Here is a 23,106-nt window from a genome sequence, read left to right as displayed (position 1 = left end):
CACGAAGTCACATAAATTTCCACAGAATGTTTGATTGGCTACTTCTGCAGGGAGGGCTGCTTCAGGGAGTAGTCCAGGTTTCTTCTGTTTGACTCACAGTCTGTAAGCTGGATCCCCTGAACGATCTGGACCTCTTTATGTGAGCGTTTGTATTTAATTTGATCAAAAACGGGTCAGGATCAGATGGTTTAATGGTTGGTTTTAAATGGACCTTCCTTATCTTGCCACATGTTTCCCACTAACATCTGAATCCCTGCAGGCGTTCCCTGTTATGGAATGACAACATTGGGAGTAGATGAGGATCGGGAGGATAAAAATGATCATGTGGTGTTTTTTGTTTCTGATTCTGTTCAGTCTAAGTGAACAGGATGGACAACAAACAGGTGAGTTTCCTTCTCTCTAACTCTGGGTTTATTTCTAACTTTAAACTTTCTGCACAAAACCAGCTTTTTGCATTAATGGATTAAAATCTTTTCAGGTTTCAGTGAAATGCTCAGAGTGACAGAATTACAAACCAGCGAAGAGTTTAAAATGGATCAGACATGTTTGCACTAGTTGATTAATGAACTGATGTCAGGTTTCTTTAAATCCTTGACACTGAATGAAAAACATCCAGACCAGCTTCAAACATCTACAGACTATGGAAACCCGTTTCATTCTAAATTAAATAAATAAATACTGCTATTGATAAATTATTAATAAATATTTCATGAAATAAAACAAAATAATTATGTTAAAATAAATTTTCATCTTATTTTATTTAATTCATTTCAACATTAATTTAATTTACATAAATATTTATTTAATTTACTTAGAGATAAATTAATTTATTTATTTCATAATGACACCCCTGACACCCTCCCCCTGGCTCCCTCCCCTGGCTCTCTCCCCCTGGCTCCCTCCAATGGCTCACTCCCCCTGGCTCCCTCCAATGGCTCCCTCCCCTGGCTCTCTCCCCCTGGCTCCCTCCCCTGACTCCCTCCCCCTGGCTCCCTCCAATGGCTCCCTCCCCTGGCTCTCTCCCCCTGGCTCCCTCCCCTGACTCCCTCCCCCTGGCTCCCTCCAATGGCTCCCTCCCCTGACTCCCTCCCCCTGGCTCCCTCCAATGGCTCCCTCCCCTGGCTCTCTCCCCCTGGCTCCCTCCCCTGACTCCCTCCCCCTGGCTCCCTCCAATGGCTCCCTCCCCTGGCTCTCTCCCCCTGGCTCCCTCCCCTGACTCCCTCCCCCTGGCTCCCTCCAATGGCTCCCTCCCCTGACTCCCTCCCCCTGGCTCCCTCCAATGGCTCCCTCCCCTGGCTCCCTCCCCTGGCTCTCTCCCCCTGGCTCCCTCCCCTGACTCCCTCCCCCTGGCTCCCTCCAATGGCTCCCTCCCCTGGCTCTCTCCCCCTGGCTCCCTCCCCTGACTCCCTCCCCCTGGCTCCCTCCAATGGCTCCCTCCCCTGACTCCCTCCCCCTGGCTCTCTCCAATGGCTCCCTCCCCTGACTCCCTCCCCCTGGCTCCCTCCCCTGACTCCCTCCCCCTGGCTCCCTCCCCTGGCTCTCTCCCCCTGGCTCCCTCCCCTGACTCCCTCCCCCTGGCTCCCTCCAATGGCTCCCTCCCCTGACTCCCTCCCCCTGGCTCCCTCCCCTGACTCCCTCCCCCTGGCTCCCTCCCCTGGCTCTCTCCCCCTGGCTCCCTCCCCTGACTCCCTCCCCCTGGCTCCCTCCAATGGCTCCCTCCCCTGACTCCCTCCCCCTGGCTCTCTCCAATGGCTCCCTCCCCTGACTCCCTCCCCCTGGCTCTCTCCAATGGCTCCCTCCCCTGACTCCCTCCCCCTGGCTCCCTCCCCTGGCTCCCTCCCCTGGCTCCGGCCGTAGAAGCCTTTAACATGCTGCCACGGCGGTTGCCGCTGTTTTTGTGGAAACCAATGGTGATTATCGGCAAACCGGATGTCATTATTGTTATAGGCTGTTATGATGTCTTTATTGGTTTTTATTTAATAAACAGCGTTAGACCCATAACATAAGGTGGCTGTATTTACTTGAGATGGAAAATAAATAGTGCGTGTATGACGTGCTGAAAGGATGACGAAGACTTATTGGACAAACAGCTTCCACAAAAACAGCGGCAACTGCCGTGAAAGGCTTCTACGGCCGGAGCCAGGGGAGGGAGTCAGGGGCATCCTCGGAGAATCCCCTGACTCCCTCCGGCATGCTGTCTTCTGGCAGGCAGCGCCATGCTTCTAGCGGCCTCAGCCATGAACTGAGCTCGGCCCACAGATAAAACTCCGCCCCCTCATTTGGAATAAATCTTTAAGTAAATTAAATAAATATTTAAGTAAATTAAATCAATTTTGAAATGAACTAAATAAAATAAGATGAACATTTATTTTAACATAATTATTTTGTTTTATTTCATGGGGATATTTATTTATTTCATGGAATATTTATGAATAATTTATCAATAGCAGTATTTATTTATTTAATTTTGAATCAAACGGCTCTCCATAACAGACTGACAACTCTAACTCTTCTTTGTAAAACATCTCCAGCTCAGTCTGACTGGATGGAGAACATCTGTGAACATTAGTTTTCAAGTCTGGCTACAGAGTCTCAGTTAGATTTAGGTCTGGACTTCGACTGGTCATTCTAAAACATGAATCTACTTTGAGCTCAACCATCCATTGTATCTCTGGCTGTATATTTAGGGTGGTTGTACTGCTGGAAGATGAACCTCCACCCCAGCCTCCAGTCTTCTGCAGCCTCTAATAGGCTTTCTTCGAGGATTGTCTTGGATTTAGCTCCATCCATCTTCCCATCAACTCTGACCAGCTTCCCTGTTCCTGCTGAAAAAAAGCATTCCCCCAGCATGATGCTGCCACTGTTGTGTTTCACTGTGGGGATGGTATGTTCAGGGTGATGTGCCGCATGCATCTTGTATGCAGACCAGAAAGTCCAGTTTTGGTCGGAGCTCCAAGTTCCTCATCTTTGCTATGTCTTCTACGTGGCTTGTAACACACTGAACAGAACTTACTGTGACTTTCTTTTTGCCACTCTTCCATTAAGGTCAGATATGTGGAGTGCATGGCTAGTAGTTGTCCTATGGAACGATTGTCCTACCTGAGGTGTGGGTCTCTGCAACTCCTCCAGAGTTACCATGGGCCTCCTGGTTGCTTCTCTGATCAATGCTCTCCTTGTCCAGCCTGTGAGTTCAGTTGGACGTCCTTGTCTTGGTTGGAAGTTGAATGTGGTCCACCCTCTCTCCATGTTCAGATGATGAATTGAACAGAGCTTTGGGAGATTTTCAAAGATTGGGATGTAGTTGAAGAACCTAACCCTGCTTTGAACAGAACCAGAACTTTCACCCTGACCTGTCTGCTGTGTTCCTTGGTCTTCATGGTGCTGGTTGTTCTCTAATGTTCTCTAACAAACCTCTGAGACCGGAACCAGATTAAATTAAGACAGATGGACCCTAGCAACATCAGAGTTAAAGTGGCTGAATATAAATGGTAAATGGTCTGCACTTGTATAGCGCTTTATCAAGTCCCCAGAGACAACAAAGGACTTCACACTGGAATCCGTCATCCACCCATCCACGCAGTCAAAGTGGGGAGCTACAATGTAGCCACAGCTGACAGAGGTGAGGCTGCCATACACAGGCACCACCGAGCCCTCTGACCACCATCAGCAGGCAAGTCGGGTGAAATGTCTTGCCCGAGGACACAATGACTGAGATGGACAGAGCTGGGGATGGAACCTGCAACCCATCAGTTACAGGACGAACTCCACCTGCCCCCAAAATGGATGATGCTTCAGTAATCATCACGTGTCTGTCAGTTTTTTTTCTGTTCATGATCAAAAGAAGGAGCTCTGCAACATTAACTGTCCTATTCTCAGGTGTTTCACAATGCGGGCCTCAGAATCTAATAGTCAGGAGTCTGGACCAGATGCTCCTGGCAGAGTGGAAAGACAATGCCTCCTGCTTGACTTTGAATGAACCAATCCTCTACAAGATGGCGGTTCTCATTGAAAACAAGGAGGTTTATTCTGTGAGTTTGTTTGCCATGGTTTACCAATAATCCCACATAAATACTCTGCCTCTGACATGGCTGTGGAAATGTTTCAGGATGAAGTCTCAGTGACGCCAGGCGACATCGGGTCGACTCATTCCTGGAACTGGACGTCTCATATGCCATTGCAGTGTGCTTCTCACACCTTCAGGCTTAAATCTCAAATCAACAGCCAGATGAGCCTGCTGGAACAAGAAAACACTCTCCGTGGTCAGTAACAACCTCAGGTTACATCTCAGCTAATCAGTCCTAGACGTCATGCTGTAGGACTGTAATTACCATGCTGTAATGTCACTTTTGTGCTTCTGCAGGTGAAACCGGCTCTGGTTTGGAGAAAGTCTTCCCCCAGGATGCGGTGCTTGAAGTTGGCAGCATGGCCACCTTCTGCTGTATTGTCCCAGATGGTGAACAGTTCGACAAAATGTATCTGAGTGGATCTACAGGCAGAAACATGAGCACCACCCAGATCAGTGAGCAGAGATACACCCTGACTGTGCAGCTGGAGGAAGTTTGGGATCGCTGTGTGGACGTCTTATGTGAAACCAAAGAACCTACAAAAAGACAATACGGATCTTGTGTTTATGTTGGCTGTAAGTTGGATGTAGAATATAGGTTTTATGAAATTGTTTTTACGGGTGAATAAACTGAGATGTTTGATCAGTATGTTCTCTGAATTAGACCCTCCTGATGTGAGAGATCTTCAGTGTGAAACCCGTGATCTGGAATCAGTGGAATGCCTCTGGAAGGAAGGAAGAGACACAATGGTGAAAGTCAAGAGTCCGACAGTTTATCAGCTGAATGAAAGGTGAAAGGAAATTTTCTAAATAAATCTGTGTAGAAAACAAGAAAGAACCACAGGGTCTTAAGTGATTATAATCAGTGTGAGAATCTCTATGAAAGCAAGAGTTCTAGCAGTTTGTTGCCCTGGAGCATACAGGAGTGTGTTAACATAATGCCAAGGCAGAAAGACATCAGCAATGAACTCAGAGAACCAACCATTGCTGCTCATCAATCTGGGAAGGGTTATATAGTCATCTCCAAACCATCTGAAGTCCATCATCCGACAGAGAGAAAGATTATTCCCAAGTGGAAAACATCTCATACAGCTGCCAATCTCCCCAGGAGTGGACATCCAAGGAGATTCAGCCCAAGGTCACAGTGTGAAGCTCAGAGAAATTACCAAAAACCCAGGAGTTCCATCTCAGACTCTACAGGCCTCACTTGGCAGGTTAAAAAACACTGAACCACTATGACTGTTTGGAAGTGTTGAAGGAGAAAGCATGTTCTCTCTAAAACCAAGATGGCAGCAGGACTTAGGTTCGCAAAGCTGCTTCTGAACGTAAGACAAAACGTCTCAGACAATATCCTCTGGACAGAAGAAACCAAAGTTGAGATGTTTGACCATGATGGACAAAACCATCAGTACCTAACTAGGTATGTACTAATATATCAAACTTGCAAAATAGCATGTTAGCATGTTGACATGGAAACCTAAACCGATGAATACAAAGTTTCCACGGTAACGTGAAACAGAAAAATGATCCCAAACAATTCTGCAACAGAATGCCTAAAAACAAAAAGCAAGCTGTTGCTGTCAGGTTCAAACAACCCCGCTCCTGTCCTTTCCTTCCTCATTTGGTCAAGCTAATGAGTGGGATCAGCACCACAGCTATGGTTTTAGATTTCACGCACACTTGAATACCATAAGTATAAGAAGTTTGTTTAGTGCACATAGTTAGGTTATCTTGCCTTCCTTGATTTAGCGCTACTTGTTTCATATGACTCATAGCAGATGTTGTTACATTCTTATTTATCTTGACTGGTTCCCAGAAGTACCAGAAAAATAAGAAAATCAATATGAGAAAAAATATAAATGCCCAGCATCGGAAAGCATTGTTCATCCATCTAAAAGTCATTTTGGCTGAAATGTTGACTCCTCTAAGTGGTTCCAGTGTCTTAATTGTCTTCACTGACTTTCGGGTCTCTCCAGCCTCTAAATGTCTGGGTCCACCCTATTATCAGTCTATAAATCACTTCCCCTGACGGAGCTTTCAACCGAAATGATCTTTTTACAATGTGTAAGGTGAATCCAGGTTGATCTCTCAGCTATTTTACTACTGAAGGAGTGGTTAATAATACCTAATATGGATCCTCCCACTTAGGTGAATAACAATGCTTCTTCTTTACACTCCTTATTAACACCCAGTCTCCTGGTTTCACTAGTTGGTTTTCCTGCTGGGAAATAGAACATTCCTCATTAGTTTAAATTTGTTTCTGTTGGTTTCTAACATACTCCTCATATAATCAACTAGGTTAGCTTCTTCATCTAACTCCCACTTATTTTTTAACTGTGGTAATCTGTATGGTCTTCCACATAACGTTTCATAGGGTGTTAGCCCTGAGGTGCTTGTAATGTTTATATATAGTTTTACTAGATCCAGACACTGTGTCCATGGTCTTCCTGTCTCTTCAATACACTTTTTCAGGCGGTTCTTTATAGTCACATTAATCCTTTCCACTAATCCAGCACTTTGAGGGTGGTAAGCGCAATAGTTTCTCAGAAACATAATTCCTATTTTCTTTATTATTTGATTTGATTTCCATTATCACTATATATTTTCTCTGGAATCCCATATCTGGGAATAATATCTTTACACAGTGCTTTTGCTACAGTCAAGGCATCTGGATGTTTAGTTGGAAATAGTTCTATCCATTTAGAAAATGCATCTATAATGACTAAACAGAACTTTTTCCCTTCACTGTGATTTAACTCAATAAAATCCATATGAATTGTTTGGAAAGGGGTATTTTGGTTTTGGAAATTGTCCCCTTCGTGGTCTTAAATTCCCTTGTGGATAACGTTTTACACATGTTAAACGTGTTTTACAAAAATGTTTTGAATAAGAATTAAATCCATATGTTATGTAATATTAATATATCTGTCCTACCATTCCTCCCTGTTGAGACATTATGAAACACGATGGCTCAATATTGCCGCCCATTTATATAGGTTCTTTGGTAGGACAGGTTTATTATCTGGTCAAATATAGATTTCATCTTTTAATGCAGCTCCATGTTTTTTCCACATTTCTATCTCCTGTGGGGGGCTTTGTTGTTGCATTTCTTTTAACACAATATTGTCTATATTATGTTGTTTTTCCATTACTAATATTTTGATTTGTCCTGCTGCAACTGCTTTTGCTGTCTTATCTGCTAATTCTTGACAATCATGTTGAATTCCATCTTCATGTGTGGGTAACAATGTTGCTGAGTTTAAAGTGGTGCACCTTTCTATAGTTAAGTGTGGTTGTGACAGTAAAGTTGACATGCAGGACAAATGTCTGGCAGGTGATAGAAAGGTCATATTTGTTTGCAGTAATAATGCTGAAACTGCATGGGGAACTCTTAAGATTAAAAGGTGAAACAACACTATTGTAGCACTGACTTCAACTGCCATGGAGGCTGCAATTACAGCTCTCACATAATATGGTTACGCACACGCAACACTGTCTGTTTTGAAGACAAATAGGCTATTGGTTTCATTTTATCTCCATGTTGTTGAACCAGAACTGAAGTCATAAAATGTCTCTTACAATCTACCATCTGAACAAACGGTTTACTATAATCTGGTAATGCTAAAGCAGTACTGGAAACTAGAACTTGTTTTATGTTGGTAAATGCTTCTTCAGCTTCTACACTCCATTTCAGTTCAGACGTCATTTTCAGCTCTTCCTCATACATTAGTTTGTTTAATGGAGCTACTATTTCTGCATAATTTGGCACCCAGTTTCTACAATAATTAGTTAGTCTAAGGAAGGACATCATTTGCGTTTTTGTTACTGGTTTTAGAACTTGTAATATTACAGTCTTTCTTTCTTCTACAATTGTGCGTCCCCCTGCGCTAAGATTGTGACCTAAGTATTTAACCTCATTTTTACACAACTGAAGTTTATTTTACTGACTTTGTGTCCTTCTTCTGCTAAATGTTTTAAAAATGCTATTGTGTCATTTTTACAAGTCTCCTCATCAGGAGAGGCTAATAGCACATCATCAACATATAGTAAAACCTGACTACCTCCTGGAGGGTCAAACTTGGCCATACGTGCACTCATTACCTGAGAGTATATAGTTGGACTTTCACAGTAACCTTGAGGTAGTCTGGTATAAGTATATCTTTGTCCCTCAAAGGTGAATGCAAACCAGAACTGACTATCATTATCTACAGGTACAGAGAAAAATGCATTACTTATATCAACTACAGTAAATATTCTAGCATCTGGTCTTAGGGAATTTAATAATGTATAAGGATCAGGAACACACGGTGCTCTCTGAACAACTGCATTATTAACTGCCTGTAAGTCTTGTACCAAGCGCCATCCTGTTGATGGAGCTTGTTTTTTAACTGGAAAAATGGGGGTGTTACATGGTGAGTCCTCGTATTTTATTATCACCCCTGCAGTTATTAAATCCTTTATTACTGGTTTTATTCCTTCACGTGCATCATGTTTCAAAGGGTATTGTTTTACACTGGGCCTGTATTCTGTTTTTGCTCTAATTTAAACAGGTAACGCTGCTTTTACTAGGCCTACGTCAGTAGGGTCTTTTGACCATAACTTATCAGGGACTTTACTCAAGAACTGTTCCTCCTGTTCAGTAAGGAATATTTCTCATTGTTGTTTTGTATGCAAATGTATCCCTTCCTGCACTGTCACTGTCCAGAATAATGGTTTCCTAGTTAATCCTGTGGATGCACTAGTTTCTGTATTCATTGTTGTTGCAAACCAGTCTGTGGCATCTTTTACCTTCTGCACTATTCTTCTCATATCCTGCTACTTGAGTTCTTTATCCTTGAATAAAGATATGTGTGGAGGTGTCCACATTTTATAGAGCTTCTTAGTGTCTTCCTCTAACACTACTTCAGCAACTGACGTACTGTTCCCATCTGTATAAACATAAGTTACCATGACTTTGGTAGGGGTTACTTTAGTTAATTCTTCTTCATAAGTTTTATCTGGTCCAGGAGTATTTTTATACCACATGGTAATATGTAGATCATCTGGTGTCATCTGATCTTGTAGTCGAGTAATGACATTTCTTCCTTCTGTTAATAAAGCTGTCCCTACGTCTAGGGGTGGTTTGTTTGGAACATTAGAATAGATAGCTGACATGACTGTCCATTGGGAGCTCTTATCCAAACTGGTTCAGACTCACAGACTTGTGTCAATTTCCCACTAGCTGACCTTACTGTTATTTGCTGATCACTAAGTCTGGAATTTGGGGTTGTTTCTCTACAGGTGGTCCTGCATGCTCCGGTATCACAAAGAAAAGTAATTGATATTCCATTCAACAGTAAGGTAACTTCAGGTTTTATGCTATCTAGGGAGAGAAGGTCCTAGAAATTTAGGAGGACATCCTGCCCCTGTGTTTTTGGTTTTTTGTTTTCATCAGAGTCTGAGGTACTAGGAACAATTTCACTTGTTTTCTGTCCTAGTCATTCTGAATTATTATTTCTCCTCTCAGGACAGTCTCTGGCCAGATGTCCTTCTTTCCCACAACACCAACACCCTGAGGTGTATTGTGTGTAGTTTCCTCTGCTCACTCCTCCTCTCTGACCCCTGCGGTTTTGTCCTCTGCCTCTAGATCCTCCTCTTCCTCTGTTGTTTTGATAATGAATCTGTTCTTCTTCTTCTTGCTGAAAAAAGGTGCTGACTATCTTTTTCTGTTTGTTATACTTCATAACTTTTTCTGCATGGAGGGCATGATTAACATAGTCTTCTAGATTTGCTGTGGGGAACCCTATAAAATGTCTCCTTACCCAGGTATTAATTGCATCCCTGGAACCAGCATGTAGTGCATCATTTTATACTCTGAAATCTCCAGTATTTGTGCTGTTTTTAAAAGAGTTAAATATTTTCTAAGGTTACACAGAAAAAACGTGTCATGCCATGAACCTCCGCAACAAGTTGTATCAATAGCCTCCAGTGTCTCAAACAATAAACACAAATAAAACATACAAACCAAAGGGACTCATTTTAGCCCATCCAATCCTGTCACAGCCTCATCAGTACAAAACAAAAACCTTCCACCTTCTCTTTTTACTCCATTTCTTTTCTCCACCTTTGATCCTTGGCTGCAGACAACTCATCACATCCTTACTCACACATACATCATGAAAGGTTATAAAGATCAAATAGTCAAGTTAATAAAAAAGGAAAAATATAAGATAAATCTATATACAATTATTCCAACATTTGCAATGACCCAGTCAAAGTCCGAACCTCAACCTGATTGAAACGCAGCAGTGGAGCCTTCAGGGAGTTGTATAGAAACCTCAGTTAACTAAAGAATGAAAAAAGTCAAAGAATCATCCAGAAGGATGTGAGAAACTGATAAATTACTGCTGAGAGTTACTGCTGTTAAACGTAGTTCTAAGAGCTACTGGATCAAGGGGTTGGCTTTGGATTTTACACGATATTTCTGAACTCTGTTTGAGGAGTTGTTGTTAATGAACATGTAATGCGTCATATGTTGCTCACCTTGTTCATGTTTTACAGCTGTAATTAAAACCATCTCAGATTAGACTCATATTTTTGTCTTGCAGCACATGTGACTCCAAATCCAACAGAACATGCAAGAAAAAGTTCAAAGTTGAAGGTGGTAAGAAGAACTGGACTTTAACAGCTTGGAATAAGCTTGGAAAGGTGGAGATCCAAGACGCTGCAGATCTGACAAAAAGAGGTACCTTTAACAGCCGTTTGGAAGCTGAAATCTTCTGACTTCTTAAAACAAATTCAGCTAACTGTCACAGTTTCTGTTTGTTTCAGTTCACATGTTGGCTCCACATGAACTCACAGTTGCTGATGTCAATGCCAGGAATGCCAGCCTTACCTGGAGGTGGAGGGTGCAGCAGTACAGTAACCTGGACCTAACGTGCCAAATAAACATCACACACACACAGCGATATGTACGTCTTAAGTGATGGAAAAATGGAAGATGACACATCCATTTGTAGAAATGTTACATTTAAACTCTGTTTTGTCCACATTGTTTCCCCAGATGGAACATGGAGTCGGACTGAATGCTACAGTTCTAATTAATCTGAGACCAAACTGGAAATATAAAGTGAAAGTCCGGTGCAGAACAGCTCAACATTTCTGGAAATGGGGCGACTGGAGCCAAAGTGTGACCTTCCACACCGAGGGTGATGGTGGGCATCTGATGTAGAGGACACAAACACCTCAGATTCAGCCATTTTACTTCACTTTTTATCTTGTTCAGCAGACACTGTCCTGATATCAGAATCAGAATCAGAATCAGAAAAGCTTTATTGCCAAGTACGTTTTTGGACATACAAGGAATTTGTTTTGGCGTAGTCGGTGCAATACAATACAAATGAAACAGTATAAACATATCTACAATATAATATAAATATATGTGCACAGTTTTAAGTGAGTGAGAGTAAATATAGAGCAGTATAAGATGCATTATGTTCAAGTAATGAACGTTTTTATGAACCTGCCTTTGCGATGCTGTTTTAATGATTGTTAATAAATGTCAAAATGTTCTCTAAAATAATTATTTTATTCTGGCAATATAGAAAGCCAAAGGGCTTTAAAATAACCCAGAATCCACCATGAGATGATTATTGCTGTGTTAAGTGAGTGAGATAGATGTAGATTGAAAGACTGTCGACATTTTTGGTCCCCCTTTACTTGGTTGCGAGTTACAGCCCTATCTGACCCAGAGGAAGGAAATTCTTTGCAATTCTATCCCTGTCGGTTCTGGTGTTGAAAGTTTACGGATCCAAAGTGGCTCAGAGTCTTTCCCTTAACTTTTTATTAATTTTTACCTCATATATTAGAACGAAGATTTAAACTTTAAATTGGGCTGTGAGTGTCCTTGGGCTACTGATAGCGTTTTTCCACCGAAAGAACTTGTTCTTGTTCTTCAACCGATTCTGTTCAGATGCCTTCGAACTTTGGTGTTTGGTTGAGCACTGATGTGTGTTCTCACCAGTTTTGGGAATCAAGTATCATCATCAACGCTTGGTGCTGTGTTGGTGGAAGCCGATAAACTCTTGATAAGTCCTTAGTTTTAAATCTTTAAGTTTAATTAATATTATTTTGATGATTCACTTCCCTGGGTATAAAAATGTATCCTTCATTTTAGTGGATTTAATTCTAACCAGTAAAGATAGTTTAATGTCCAACAGCTACAGTGAAGAAAAGGCAAACAAACTTAAATAATGCTAAAATCTGAATTTGCCCTGTTTGTAACACAGTTCCAGATGCTCTTGATGTGTGGATGAAGAAGGAGGAAAACCAGACTGTGATTGTTTGGAAGGTGAGTCTGTCGTTTCTGATCATCGGTGAGTGAAGCTCTCCTAAAGCCTAGAGTTCTTCAACACAAAGATCTCTAAAGGTCCATCTACCATTCACTCAATTGTTTTTTAATTTAGAATCAAAAAATGTTTAAATTCCTTTTAAAAGATACAACACATCAATGTTTTTTGTATTTTTGATTTATAAAACGCCCTGCGACCTCATTTGATTCTGATTTTCATATTTCACTGATATATGTGACCCGGAGGTTGACTGTGTGTGTGATTTTGCGTATCACACACACACCATGGTGAGGAAAGTATCCCCAACATAATCTGTTTCCCCACCAGAGGGGGACCCCTGCAAGCAGGCATCACCGAAGTAATTTGGTTTTCCACCAGAAGATGGCAGGTCTGCATTTTGCTCAATCTGTCTTCATCAACTGTTTTTAAGCGTTTGGGCTAAAATTCCTCTATTGGATTACAAATAATTCTGGATTACAGTACAGACATGCTTCTCAAATGTTTTTGTAAATACATGTTAAAACATAACTGGTGAGGGCAAATATAAGGGAAAAACATCAAGAACATAAATTATGTAATTTTGTGCCTTTATAAATGTTTGATTTTTGATGTGAGGATAAATTAAAAATACAAAAAACATCGATGTGTTTATTTTTTTAATCAAGTGAAAATGAAAAATGAAATAAGTCATTTTAATTTTTGATTCTAAATTAAAGATATTTGAATAAATGGTCGGCTGCACGGTGGCGCATTTTGTAGCACTGTTGCCTTGCAGCAAGAAGGTCCTGGGTTCAATTCCCGGCCAGGGATCTTTCTGCATGGGGTTTGCATGTTCTCCCCGTGCATGTGTGGGTTCTCACCAGGTACTCCGGCTTCCTCCCAGTCCAAAGACATGCCTGTTAGGTTAATTGGTCTCTCTAAATTGTCCTTAGGTGTATGAATGAGTGTGTACATGGTTGTTTCTGTGTTGTCCTGTGATGGACTGGCGACCTGTCCAGGATGTACCCTGCCTCTCGCCCATAGACTGCTGGAGATAGGCACCAGCTTCCCCGTGACCCACTATGGAATAAGCGGTAGAAAATGACTGACTGAATAAATGGTACACAGACCTGCAAACTTCAGGCCCCTTTAAAAAAAAACAGAACCAGAGCATTTTCACGGCACCAAATATCATCCAGACTGTAGAACCTAAAGAGAATTATTCTACTCTACAAACATGTTGAGGCTTGTTTTCCATCCATCCCTCCACCCACCCAGCCACCCACCCATCCATCCATCCATCCCTCCACTCACCCATCCGTCCTCCCATCCCTCCACCCACCCAGCCGTCCATCCATCCACCCACCCACCCAGCCGTCCATCCATCCATCCATCCGTCCTCCCATCCCTCCACCCACCCATCCGTCCTCCCATCCCTCCACCCACCCAGCCGTCCATCCATCCATCCATCCCTCCACCCACCCACCCATCCGTCCTCCCATTCATCCACCCACCCACCCAGCCGTCCATCCATCCATCCATCCCTCCACCCACCCACCCAGCCGTCCATCCATCCATCCATCCCTCCACCCACCCACCCAGCCGTCCATCCATCCATCCATCCACCCACCCACCCACCCAGCCGTCCATTCATCCTCCCATCCATCCACCTGCTGCTAAACTTCCAACCAGGACTAAAAAACCCATCTCCCCTCTTTGGCTCTATGCTAGTTTTATATTTATATTTCTCACTTTTAGAGCATTGAATGTCTCTATGAACATACTTAGACTGCTCACACGTTTCCTCCCAGTCATTAAAAATCATAATCAGACCCTAATAACAGCTGCCTTTCTGTGACAAAGATCAGGCTTTCTCCGTTAAAGAGGTCGTAACTTCTCTGCCAGCTGAAGCTCTACCTGCATGTCTACACAACCACCTTTGGTCATTATAAAACCCTCCGGTGATTTCTGGCAGTGGTGAAACCCCAACAAACCAAACTCACTTCACCCTTTCATGTCCTTTAAACCTTAAAAACTCTCTTGACTTTGAACATAAGTGCAGCAGCTCACAGCTGCATCTATAAAGGGATGTTTCTCCTGCATGTGGTCACCTGAAGTCCTCCTGTTTCTCAGATGCCTTTGGACAAGCAGAGCCACGGAGACATCACAGAATATGAAGTAACCTGGGCCACAACTGGGGACCTAAATCAACTGAACAAGACCAGAGTGCATCCCAGCGTTCACAGATACACCCTCTGTGCGGACACCAGTGGAGAACACGTCGTCACGGTTACGGCGAGGAACAAACATGGCAGTTCCCCACCGTCAAACATCACCATCCCTGTCATCAGTCCAAGTAAGACAGAAACACCTATGGTGGAATACCAGACCTCAGATGGTTTTAAAATGTGATTAAAGGGAACTATTGATGAAGATGTTCCTGTGTTGAGAGGCAGTTTTATATCCAGATAAAAAAGTTTCACTTTCTACAGGATTCGAGTCATTCAGCTGTGACTGCAGAGAAATGACCAGGCTGTTCGTTTCTTCATTTAGTCGGACCAGTTCTTCACTGATCAAAGTTATTTCTTCTCCAAATCTAACCTTCAGTCTATATTTAGATAAAACCAGTATGAACACCTCTTGGATCACTGGAAGTAATGGGGGATTCAACCTGTCCTGGTTTGGCAGTCCAAAAGCGAGTTGTGGCTACATTGTGGACTGGGTTCCTGCAGTCGGGGATGGGCCTGTGGACTGGCAAAAACTGCGTCCCAGTCAGACCAGCATCAGGATAACATCAAGTGAGATTCTGTCCATAATCCACTTATGTCCACCACTACTCTGGTGTGTCAAACCAGTGTCTATGACTTCATCCTCAGTTTAGATATCCTCTTTAGTATCCTCAGAGAACCTCGTAGATGGGCTGAGATACTCGTTATCAATCTACGCCTGCACCCAAACATCTCCAGTGCTTCTGGAGAAGAAGGAGGGCTACATCTCAGAGACACGTGAGGCTACATTTATTTGCAGTGTTTTGGCCGAACAGCTGGGAGAATTTGTCCATTGATGCTTCACCTTCATCAATCTGTTCCAGGAATCCAAGAGAATCTGTTTAACTCACTGAAGTTTAAATGGAACGGAGCTGATGTGGAGATATCCTGGGATCCAGTTCCTCTGAAACAGCAGTCCGCTTTTATCCGTGGATATGTTCTGTACTGCCAGGATAAAAGCAGCCACAGCATCCGCGTGACCTCAGGTAATGTTACCCTGTGAAAGTGCACTGAGTCATGCTGTGCTTCTGCAAGAACAGAGGAGATGAGGACCTACACATCATGGTTCCTCAAGGCATTTCAAACATCTGCAGATGCCCATAAGGCCATGAACAGGAATACGTCCTAAAAGGATTTCAAGTGGAAATCCAGTATTTAGAAATCTGTTGAGTTTTTAACAGGAGCTTTTTTATGTCTTGGTTTAGACAACCCTGAGGACACCAGCCTGACAGCGAAGAACCTGAAGATCAGCTCCTACACCTTCACAGTGGTGGCCCGGACCGCAGTCGGAGAATGTGGCAACACGTCTATCACAGCCGCCTTAAATTTCCAGAGTACGTCACTTCCTTTTTCTTTCAGACAGAAATTGTTGTCTTGACTATTTCCATGGTCTCAGTGGGGTTCAGATCTGGAGGGTTTCCTGACTACAGGACCGTTCTGAACTTTGAGCAACTTCTTTATCACATTAGCCTTGTCACCAGATGCTCCATCAAGCTGGAAAATCAGTGTATCATCAAACTCTTCCTGGGTTGTCAGAAGAAGTTACTCTTGAACCTTGTGATCCCACTCTTCATTCATGGAAGTGTCCTTGGAGCGGATCTGGGAGGAAGCCCACACCCATGAAGGAGAAGCAACACCATGCATTGATTGTATCAGGAGGTTTAACTGTTAAACTCATGGTGGCTCTCAGGTTTCCTTCTCCAGATATACCAAAAACCAGGAGGATTCATTTGAGAAATTAGCCTAGCTTCAGCCTCCAGCTGTCCATCCTTGTACTTCCCACAGAGCTTCATTCTGTCCTTGATGGTTTTCTTGGACAGAAGTGGCTTCTCTGTTGCCCTTCTTCTCAACTCCACCTCCTGCCCATGCTGGGGATGCTCTGCACTAACGGCAGCATGATTTTTTGGTGGCCTTCTAAGGAGGAGATGCTCCTGAAGCTAACTATCTTGGACGTCCTGAAACCTTCCTTTCTGCAGCTGAAGCTCTCAGCTGGAAGTTCTCGATGATCCAGAAAACTGTTCTTGTCCTGCATGTGAGGCGGTTTCTTTGCAAACTGCTGCTGCAGCAGGTTTTCTTTGGAAGAGAATGATTCAGCTCATCTACTCCTGTTCTACAGCCATCAGCCTGCTGATTAGATGGATGAAGGTGATTTCAGCTGGACTTCATAGAACCTCTGCTGATCATATGACTGCACTGACATGAAGTTAGCTCATCAGTTCGGGCTAAAAGTAAACTTTGTAAGCTGAATTAATCGGCCCCTTTAATTTAAAGATGAAGCTGAAAAGTTGGAATTAGTTTGATTTGTACATCAGTTATAAGAAAACCAGATTCATCTTTTCTGATCCTGAAATGAAAGATAATCAGGTTGTTTAAACTGTAAAATGTTCGTCCTGCTAACATCATGTATCTCACATTCTAACCTGACTGACTTAACCTGCAGACCTGAACCATTTTTCTTCTCCAGCTGACAGCTTCATCAAGACTTTCTTCATTTCCCTGGGTGCGGTATCCATCCTCCTTCTTCTCATCACAGTCCTCTGTTACAGACACTGGTCATGGTAAGCGCCCCGACCCGACCTGACCCGTCTGCTTTCTAAGGAACTTGTCTCTAATTGTCTTTTGATTTAGTTTTGACTTTCTTTTCTGATCCAACAGCATCAAGCAGAAAGTTTATCCTCAGATCCCCAAGCCAGACATGACTGATTGGCTCACATCATCTGTAAGTTCTCACAGACAAAAAGTATTTACTCCCCTTTAGCAGTTCTGCAGTTTGTCCCGTTGCATGAAAGTAGTGAACTGTGACAAGGAAGGAAAATGATTTATGGTTTAAAACAATATTTACAAATACAATTCTGAAAAATGTGGCATGCCTTTCTGTTCAGCACCCTGAGTCAGTATCTGGTAGAACCGCCTGGTCCAGCTGCAGGTCTTTTGGTCATTTTTCATCAGTCAGATTTATGGCTGTAAAGTGACAAAATGTTTCGAAGATGCTGTGAACTTTCATTGTTGTTTAGTATGAAGATAATTGAGAGTCATCATCTGTGATATTTTCCAGGTTACAAACGTTCATCCTTATCTGCTCAAAGACTCAAGTCATCACGCTGAGGAGCACATGGACATCCCACAACTTCTTTATAAATCTGGAGAACCACTGAACAATAACACCCACCGGAAGCAAATGGCTTTGATTTCTTCACAAACTCCCCAGGGTTACCAGAACTTACATTTGGACACGTCCAACCCAAACATCCCGTCTCTGCCAGTGTTTTCCAACCCGATGTATAACCTGCCGATGCTGGGTGAGGATCGGACCCCCACCTCGGAGCTGAAGCTTCAGGTGAAGAATGAATACCAGCCTCAAAGTCTGGCTGAGATATTTCGTCAGAACCAAACGGACCAGGATCCTATCTCCTTTGTTTCGGAGTACATCATGACACGTCACAATGAGACGACATGAATCAGCTTAAAGTTTGGTCGGATCCATCAGTGATGATGGAACATTACAGCTAAAACAAAATGAGGACCTAAAGAATAACCAGGGGTGAAAGTAGTTTTAAATTCTTGCCGGTACTTAGGGCCGGAGCTAGAGGGGGGGCTGGGGAGGCACTGGGGGCATATATGCATGCACATATATATATATATATCTATATAGATATATATATACCCGTACTCGTCGTCTTCTGCTTATCCGGGACCGGGTCGCGGGGGCAGCAGACTCAGCAGAGACGCCCAGACGTCCCTCTCTCCAGACACCTCCTCCAGTTCCTCCAAGGGGAGCCCAAGGCGTTCCCAGGCCAGCCGAGAGACATAGTCCCTCCAGCGTGTCCTGGGCCGTCCCCTGGGCCTCCTCCTGGTGGGACGTGCCTGGAACACCTCCCGAGGAAGGCGTCCAGGAGACATCCTGTATAGATGCCCGAGCCACCTCAACTGACTCCTCTCGATGTGTGTGTGTGTGTGTGTGTGTGTGTGTGTGTGTGTTGTTACTCTCATCTGTGGCCCCCTCGAGATCTCTCTCTCTCAGCAAAGTCCAAACTCAAACTAATTAAAACGTATCAATATTTTAGTTTACTGTAGGCTGTCTGTATAAGGCAGAAATTAGAATCACTTGACAATGTAGAATATATATTTCAATTGTTAAAGAACTTCCATGTATGAAACAATGATAAACCATTTTCTGATGCATAACTTTTCATCTTCAGTTTCTGTCTTTTCTTTTGAATAAAGAAGTTATTGTTCTGTTCTTTTTGGTCAAGTTTTGATTTCATTTAAATTAAAAATTGGACAGTTCGGTTGTTTTCACAGTTTTTATTTAAAAGTCTGTAGATGGTAAGTGATTTATTGTTCTGTCCTAATGCAAGCGGAGGTTTTTTATGTCTGTGCACCGCCTGTGTAAAATCTCCCCGTCCATTAAATCGAACGCGTTGATCTCTTTGGTAACCGTTCTGTTTTGGAGGTAAGCGCGCATGCGCTCTCATGTATCGTATGTGAAATCTCTGGTCATAAGCGATGTTTTCGAGCTGCACTGTGTTGTTGTAATTCTCCAAAATAACATGAAACACAACTAGTTTCTCTCCCTTTGCTTTTAACTGGGGTATTTAGCAGCGAGCAGACAGACATTAAACGTAGCGGTGCTCGTTTTAAAGGCTGGTCGTTCATAAAAACCTCGAGCTCTGAGGGGAGAGAAGCAAAGCAAGAGCATTGAAGCTCTAGCATAGCAGAACAGTTCAGAAACTATCTGGAATGAGGGGAAAATAATTATATTTATAAACAGATTAAGTCGTGTTTTAGACTGACTATTGGTAGCGGTGTTACGGCTTGAGCAATGGACGAACCCAGAATGCAGACTAGCAGGCAGCATGATGTTAAATGGAAAAATATTTAATAACAAAAAAACTCACTCACAGGAGGTGACGGCAAAAACAGACATGGGCAGGCTTGGCAAGACAGGCTTCGTGTGAACAGCAGGACATGAGCATGAAAATGAAAAATGTTTCCGCGCCGACTAACTGAACAAGGTGTGTTTAAATGGAGCATCGTACAGGTGGAACACAAAACTGATTAACATGGTGCAGGTGAACCGAATAAACTTAATTGACAGAACAAAACGTAACTGGAGCAAAACATGGCTTGAACAGAACGCAAATCCAAGGAAACAAACTAATAGAAACATAACTAGAAAAACATGAAACGAAAGCATAACCAGATCCAAAAACTTAACTTGACCGCACATGAACTAGAAGACAAAATCTAAAGCATGACTAGGAAAATAATAAACAGAGACATGATTAAAGACTGGAGCAGTAAAAAACATAAAGAAAAAACCAGAAACCAAAAACCAAACAACCCCAAATCATAACAAGCGGATCTGATCTTCTTTGTTTGCTCGTGAATTTTTGCAGCTGTAACTGGTTCTGGATGACGGCTTCATAGCAGACAGCCGTTACTGCGTACCGGCACTGAATCTTTTAGTGGTACGCAGAACTGGACCGTACCGGCTCACCTCTGAGAAGAACCTATAGGCTCTACAAGCCAGGAGGGATATAAAGTCCTCTCTGTGAGTTCTGACTCTTCTCTGTCTCCATCTAGTGGAACCTGAAAGCTCTAAAAGGGAGTCATCATGATCAGATGAACCATCTCACATGACTCCTTTAGACTGAGCTCCTCACCTTATTTTTATGGCAGAGCCCGGCCACCAAGAGGAAGCTCATTCCAGCCGCTTGTAATCCAGGATCTCATCAATGTGACGCCTGGAACATAAAGTTGTAAATCCAGAGGTCCTCCTGCTCAGTTCCTTCTTCACCCCAACAGCCTCATTACTCCAGATTAAGAGCGAAAACATCCATCCATCCCCCACTCCATTCTGCCATCACCCAGGAACAGATAACCTGAACTCCTCCATTTGAGACAGGAACTGAATTGATATCCAGTTAGTTAGAATCCCATTAAAAAAATAAAAACTTAAACCCTGTCACAGATTCTGATCCAACCATTAGGTCCAGTTCAATCCTAATTATAATAAAATACAATTAGATTCAGATCATAGAACAACACCAGTTAGAAAACTGTTACCTGTTTTCTAACTCTGTCTCTGTGTGCTTTTAGAAAGTCTAAAATACACCATTGAAATTGAAACACGTTTCTTTTATTTTGGGGAGGAAAATGTTGGTGACATTCATTTGTTGTATGATTGGCCAACAAATTCTGGAGTTATACTGAAAACTGTTATGAAGCTCGGCTCATAGAGTTTAAAGCGCTCCAGTAAGGAAAAATAAGCCAAAAAACACCAATTTGTATATTAAATGTATATTTAACAATTGAATTAGTTATTAGTTATTAGGGTATTCTTCAGGAGATCTTAAATGTAAATCACACTTGTCTATAAGAGGTCTTAAAATATTTACGGAACATTTAACTTTCAGAAACCTTAAAAGGGACACCAGATGATGTAAGGAGAATGCATTTATATTTTTACCCAGGGACGTCTGACTGAGATGCAGCATCTCTTCTGCCAGGAACTGCTTGACTGTAGCACACAATCACACCAGTGGTGGCCTCTCTCCACTGGAAGCTGTTCCAGTGTACAGACCAGCTTCCTGGTCCAGATAAGAAATTCTCAAAGCTTGGACCAACATGAAGACTTTTCCTTTTCTGTAACCTTTTCTTCAGGATGTTCTTTTTGTTTAAAACAAGTTTCCTCTCAGATGGTTTGCCCTCTGTATTACTCTGAGGAACGCGTTCTGGCAGAGAACCTGTTCCCGTTTACCTCTGAAACTGGAATGTTGTTCAGGGAATGATCTCACAACCGGGCTGTGAACAACAGGATCAGTATATTTCTCTATATTTTGCATTTTGCACAGCCTGTTCACTGAATGAAGTTTTATGGAACCAGGCAGGAGAAAGATACTCATCAGAAGTCTAAATCACCTAGTTTTCACCTTGGCTACCACTGGCTTTTATATGTAGGGCAGCCATGTTGGATGTTTAGGTTGAAGTTGGGTAATATCTCTAAACTTTCACCACTTCCAACATCTAGAGATGTTAAATGTTGAAATTCTCCCTTCTGAATAAAATCATGAAACTCTTCATCCACAGCAGGAGCAGGTGAAGAGTTACATACAAATGTTTTTATGACATTACTCTGTGAATTTTAAAAAAGTCCCGTTTTTAAATGTCTGTCGTGATGATGGAAGGTGGAAGACCTGGACTAGTGAGGTGGAGAAGGTGGAGAAGATGAGGTTGCCCAATAAAAATCCTACTGTGCACACTGGATGTTCTGCATGAGTTGTTGCTGTTTATTCGTGTTTTTAAAGCCATTTAAAGTCAAAGATGAATGAAACATGATAACCTAAATGTTTGTAGACATTAAATCTGACTGATGTTTAAAACAGGTCAGGTTTAAATCCAGGTGACTGTAAATAGCCAGCTGGTTTGGGGATGTTTGCAGAGTGAACAGTAGGGGGCGCAAGAGGTGCATTAAGAAGTCAGAAGGTTTGGTCAAAAAAGTTCTTTTTATTTTCTTTGCTCTTGTTTGTATTTCATCAACTAAAAACTGAAGCAGCTTTAAGTTTTGACAGAGTTTTAGATATTTTTAGGAAAAAAATGATTTAATAAATCACCAGATTCATTGGACAGTTTTTGCTCATGTATTGTTGAAAAATAAAAGTGTTTGAGTATTTCTGTCTGCAGACGTGTTTCTATGCTGAAGTAAAGACACTTGTTGCTGTTACTGAACCACAGCTGAAGTTTAACCCAGCTAAAAAGAATAAATCAGAACCAAACCATTTCTGGTTCCACTCAAACAATCTGCAAACAGGACTCAGAGTTGACCAGTCATTGGGTCAAGTCTTTAGAGCACAAGTCTAAGTCGAGTCTGAAGTCTTGTATTTTTGCTACTTAAGTTGGACTTGAGTAGTCGTCTCTGGAGCTGACGGACTGTTTTAACTCCTGGCCAGGGCCTCATTTCTTCCCATTATCCTTCATATGATCTAAATGTTCCTGTAATGTTCTCCGGGCTGCCTGAAGTTTCAGTCCAGTACCTTGTGTTTCCAGAGGAAAGTAGAGGAAGTAGAGGTAAACATATTTACCATCATTTAACCCCTAACCCTGACTGACTTCTAGAACAATGTTCTACAGATGAGACCAAAGTTTAGATGTTTAATCATGATGCACAGCATCGAACTCAGCATGTCAGGACAAACACCTCATCCCAACTGAGAAGCATGGTGGTAAAAGGATGATGATGTGGGCATTTTGGATTAATCTTTGTTTAACATATAATAATTGTGAACAATCTTTTGCTTGTTTTTGCTCATCAAAGGATAGAGTTTATTAACTTCAGAAGCTGCTAAAGACCAGATCCTTTTCATTATGTTTTGAGACATCCTGGAACTGAAAGGAGGAGGAGATTCATCAGGTTGGTATGAATGAAGCAAAGCCAATCCTGAGATAATCTTTATTCACATAGAAT

The 23,106-nt window shown here is 42.4% G+C and overlaps 1 protein-coding gene across 2 annotated transcripts; it reads left to right on the top strand.

The window, feature by feature from the left end:
- On the top strand, positions 1 to 18,103 carry LOC124872049 (leukemia inhibitory factor receptor-like). Of its 2 annotated transcripts, XM_047371704.1 has the most exons (19): positions 1 to 139; positions 260 to 383; positions 3,877 to 4,028; positions 4,106 to 4,259; positions 4,361 to 4,639; positions 4,728 to 4,854; positions 9,344 to 9,376; positions 10,651 to 10,787; positions 10,874 to 11,013; positions 11,106 to 11,256; positions 12,331 to 12,392; positions 14,506 to 14,728; positions 14,991 to 15,170; positions 15,267 to 15,377; positions 15,464 to 15,625; positions 15,845 to 15,973; positions 17,104 to 17,197; positions 17,295 to 17,358; positions 17,695 to 18,103. In XM_047371704.1, the coding sequence occupies exons 2-19, from the start codon at positions 296 to 298 to the stop codon at positions 18,094 to 18,096; spliced, it is 2,688 nt and encodes an 895-aa protein (XP_047227660.1). In that variant the 5' UTR covers positions 1 to 139; positions 260 to 295; the 3' UTR covers positions 18,097 to 18,103. The 2 variants fall into 2 exon arrangements, with proteins under 2 accessions (XP_047227660.1, XP_047227661.1); XM_047371705.1 differs by lacking the exon at positions 9,344 to 9,376 and having other exon boundaries at positions 73 to 383.
- Positions 18,104 to 23,106: the final 5,003 nt, after the last annotated feature.

This window comes from Girardinichthys multiradiatus, chromosome 8 (genome assembly GCF_021462225.1).
Source record: "Girardinichthys multiradiatus isolate DD_20200921_A chromosome 8, DD_fGirMul_XY1, whole genome shotgun sequence".
NCBI lineage: Eukaryota > Metazoa > Chordata > Actinopteri > Cyprinodontiformes > Goodeidae > Girardinichthys > Girardinichthys multiradiatus.
Note: the sequence above shows the minus strand (reverse complement) of the source record. Positions and strands in the feature narration are given on the sequence as shown.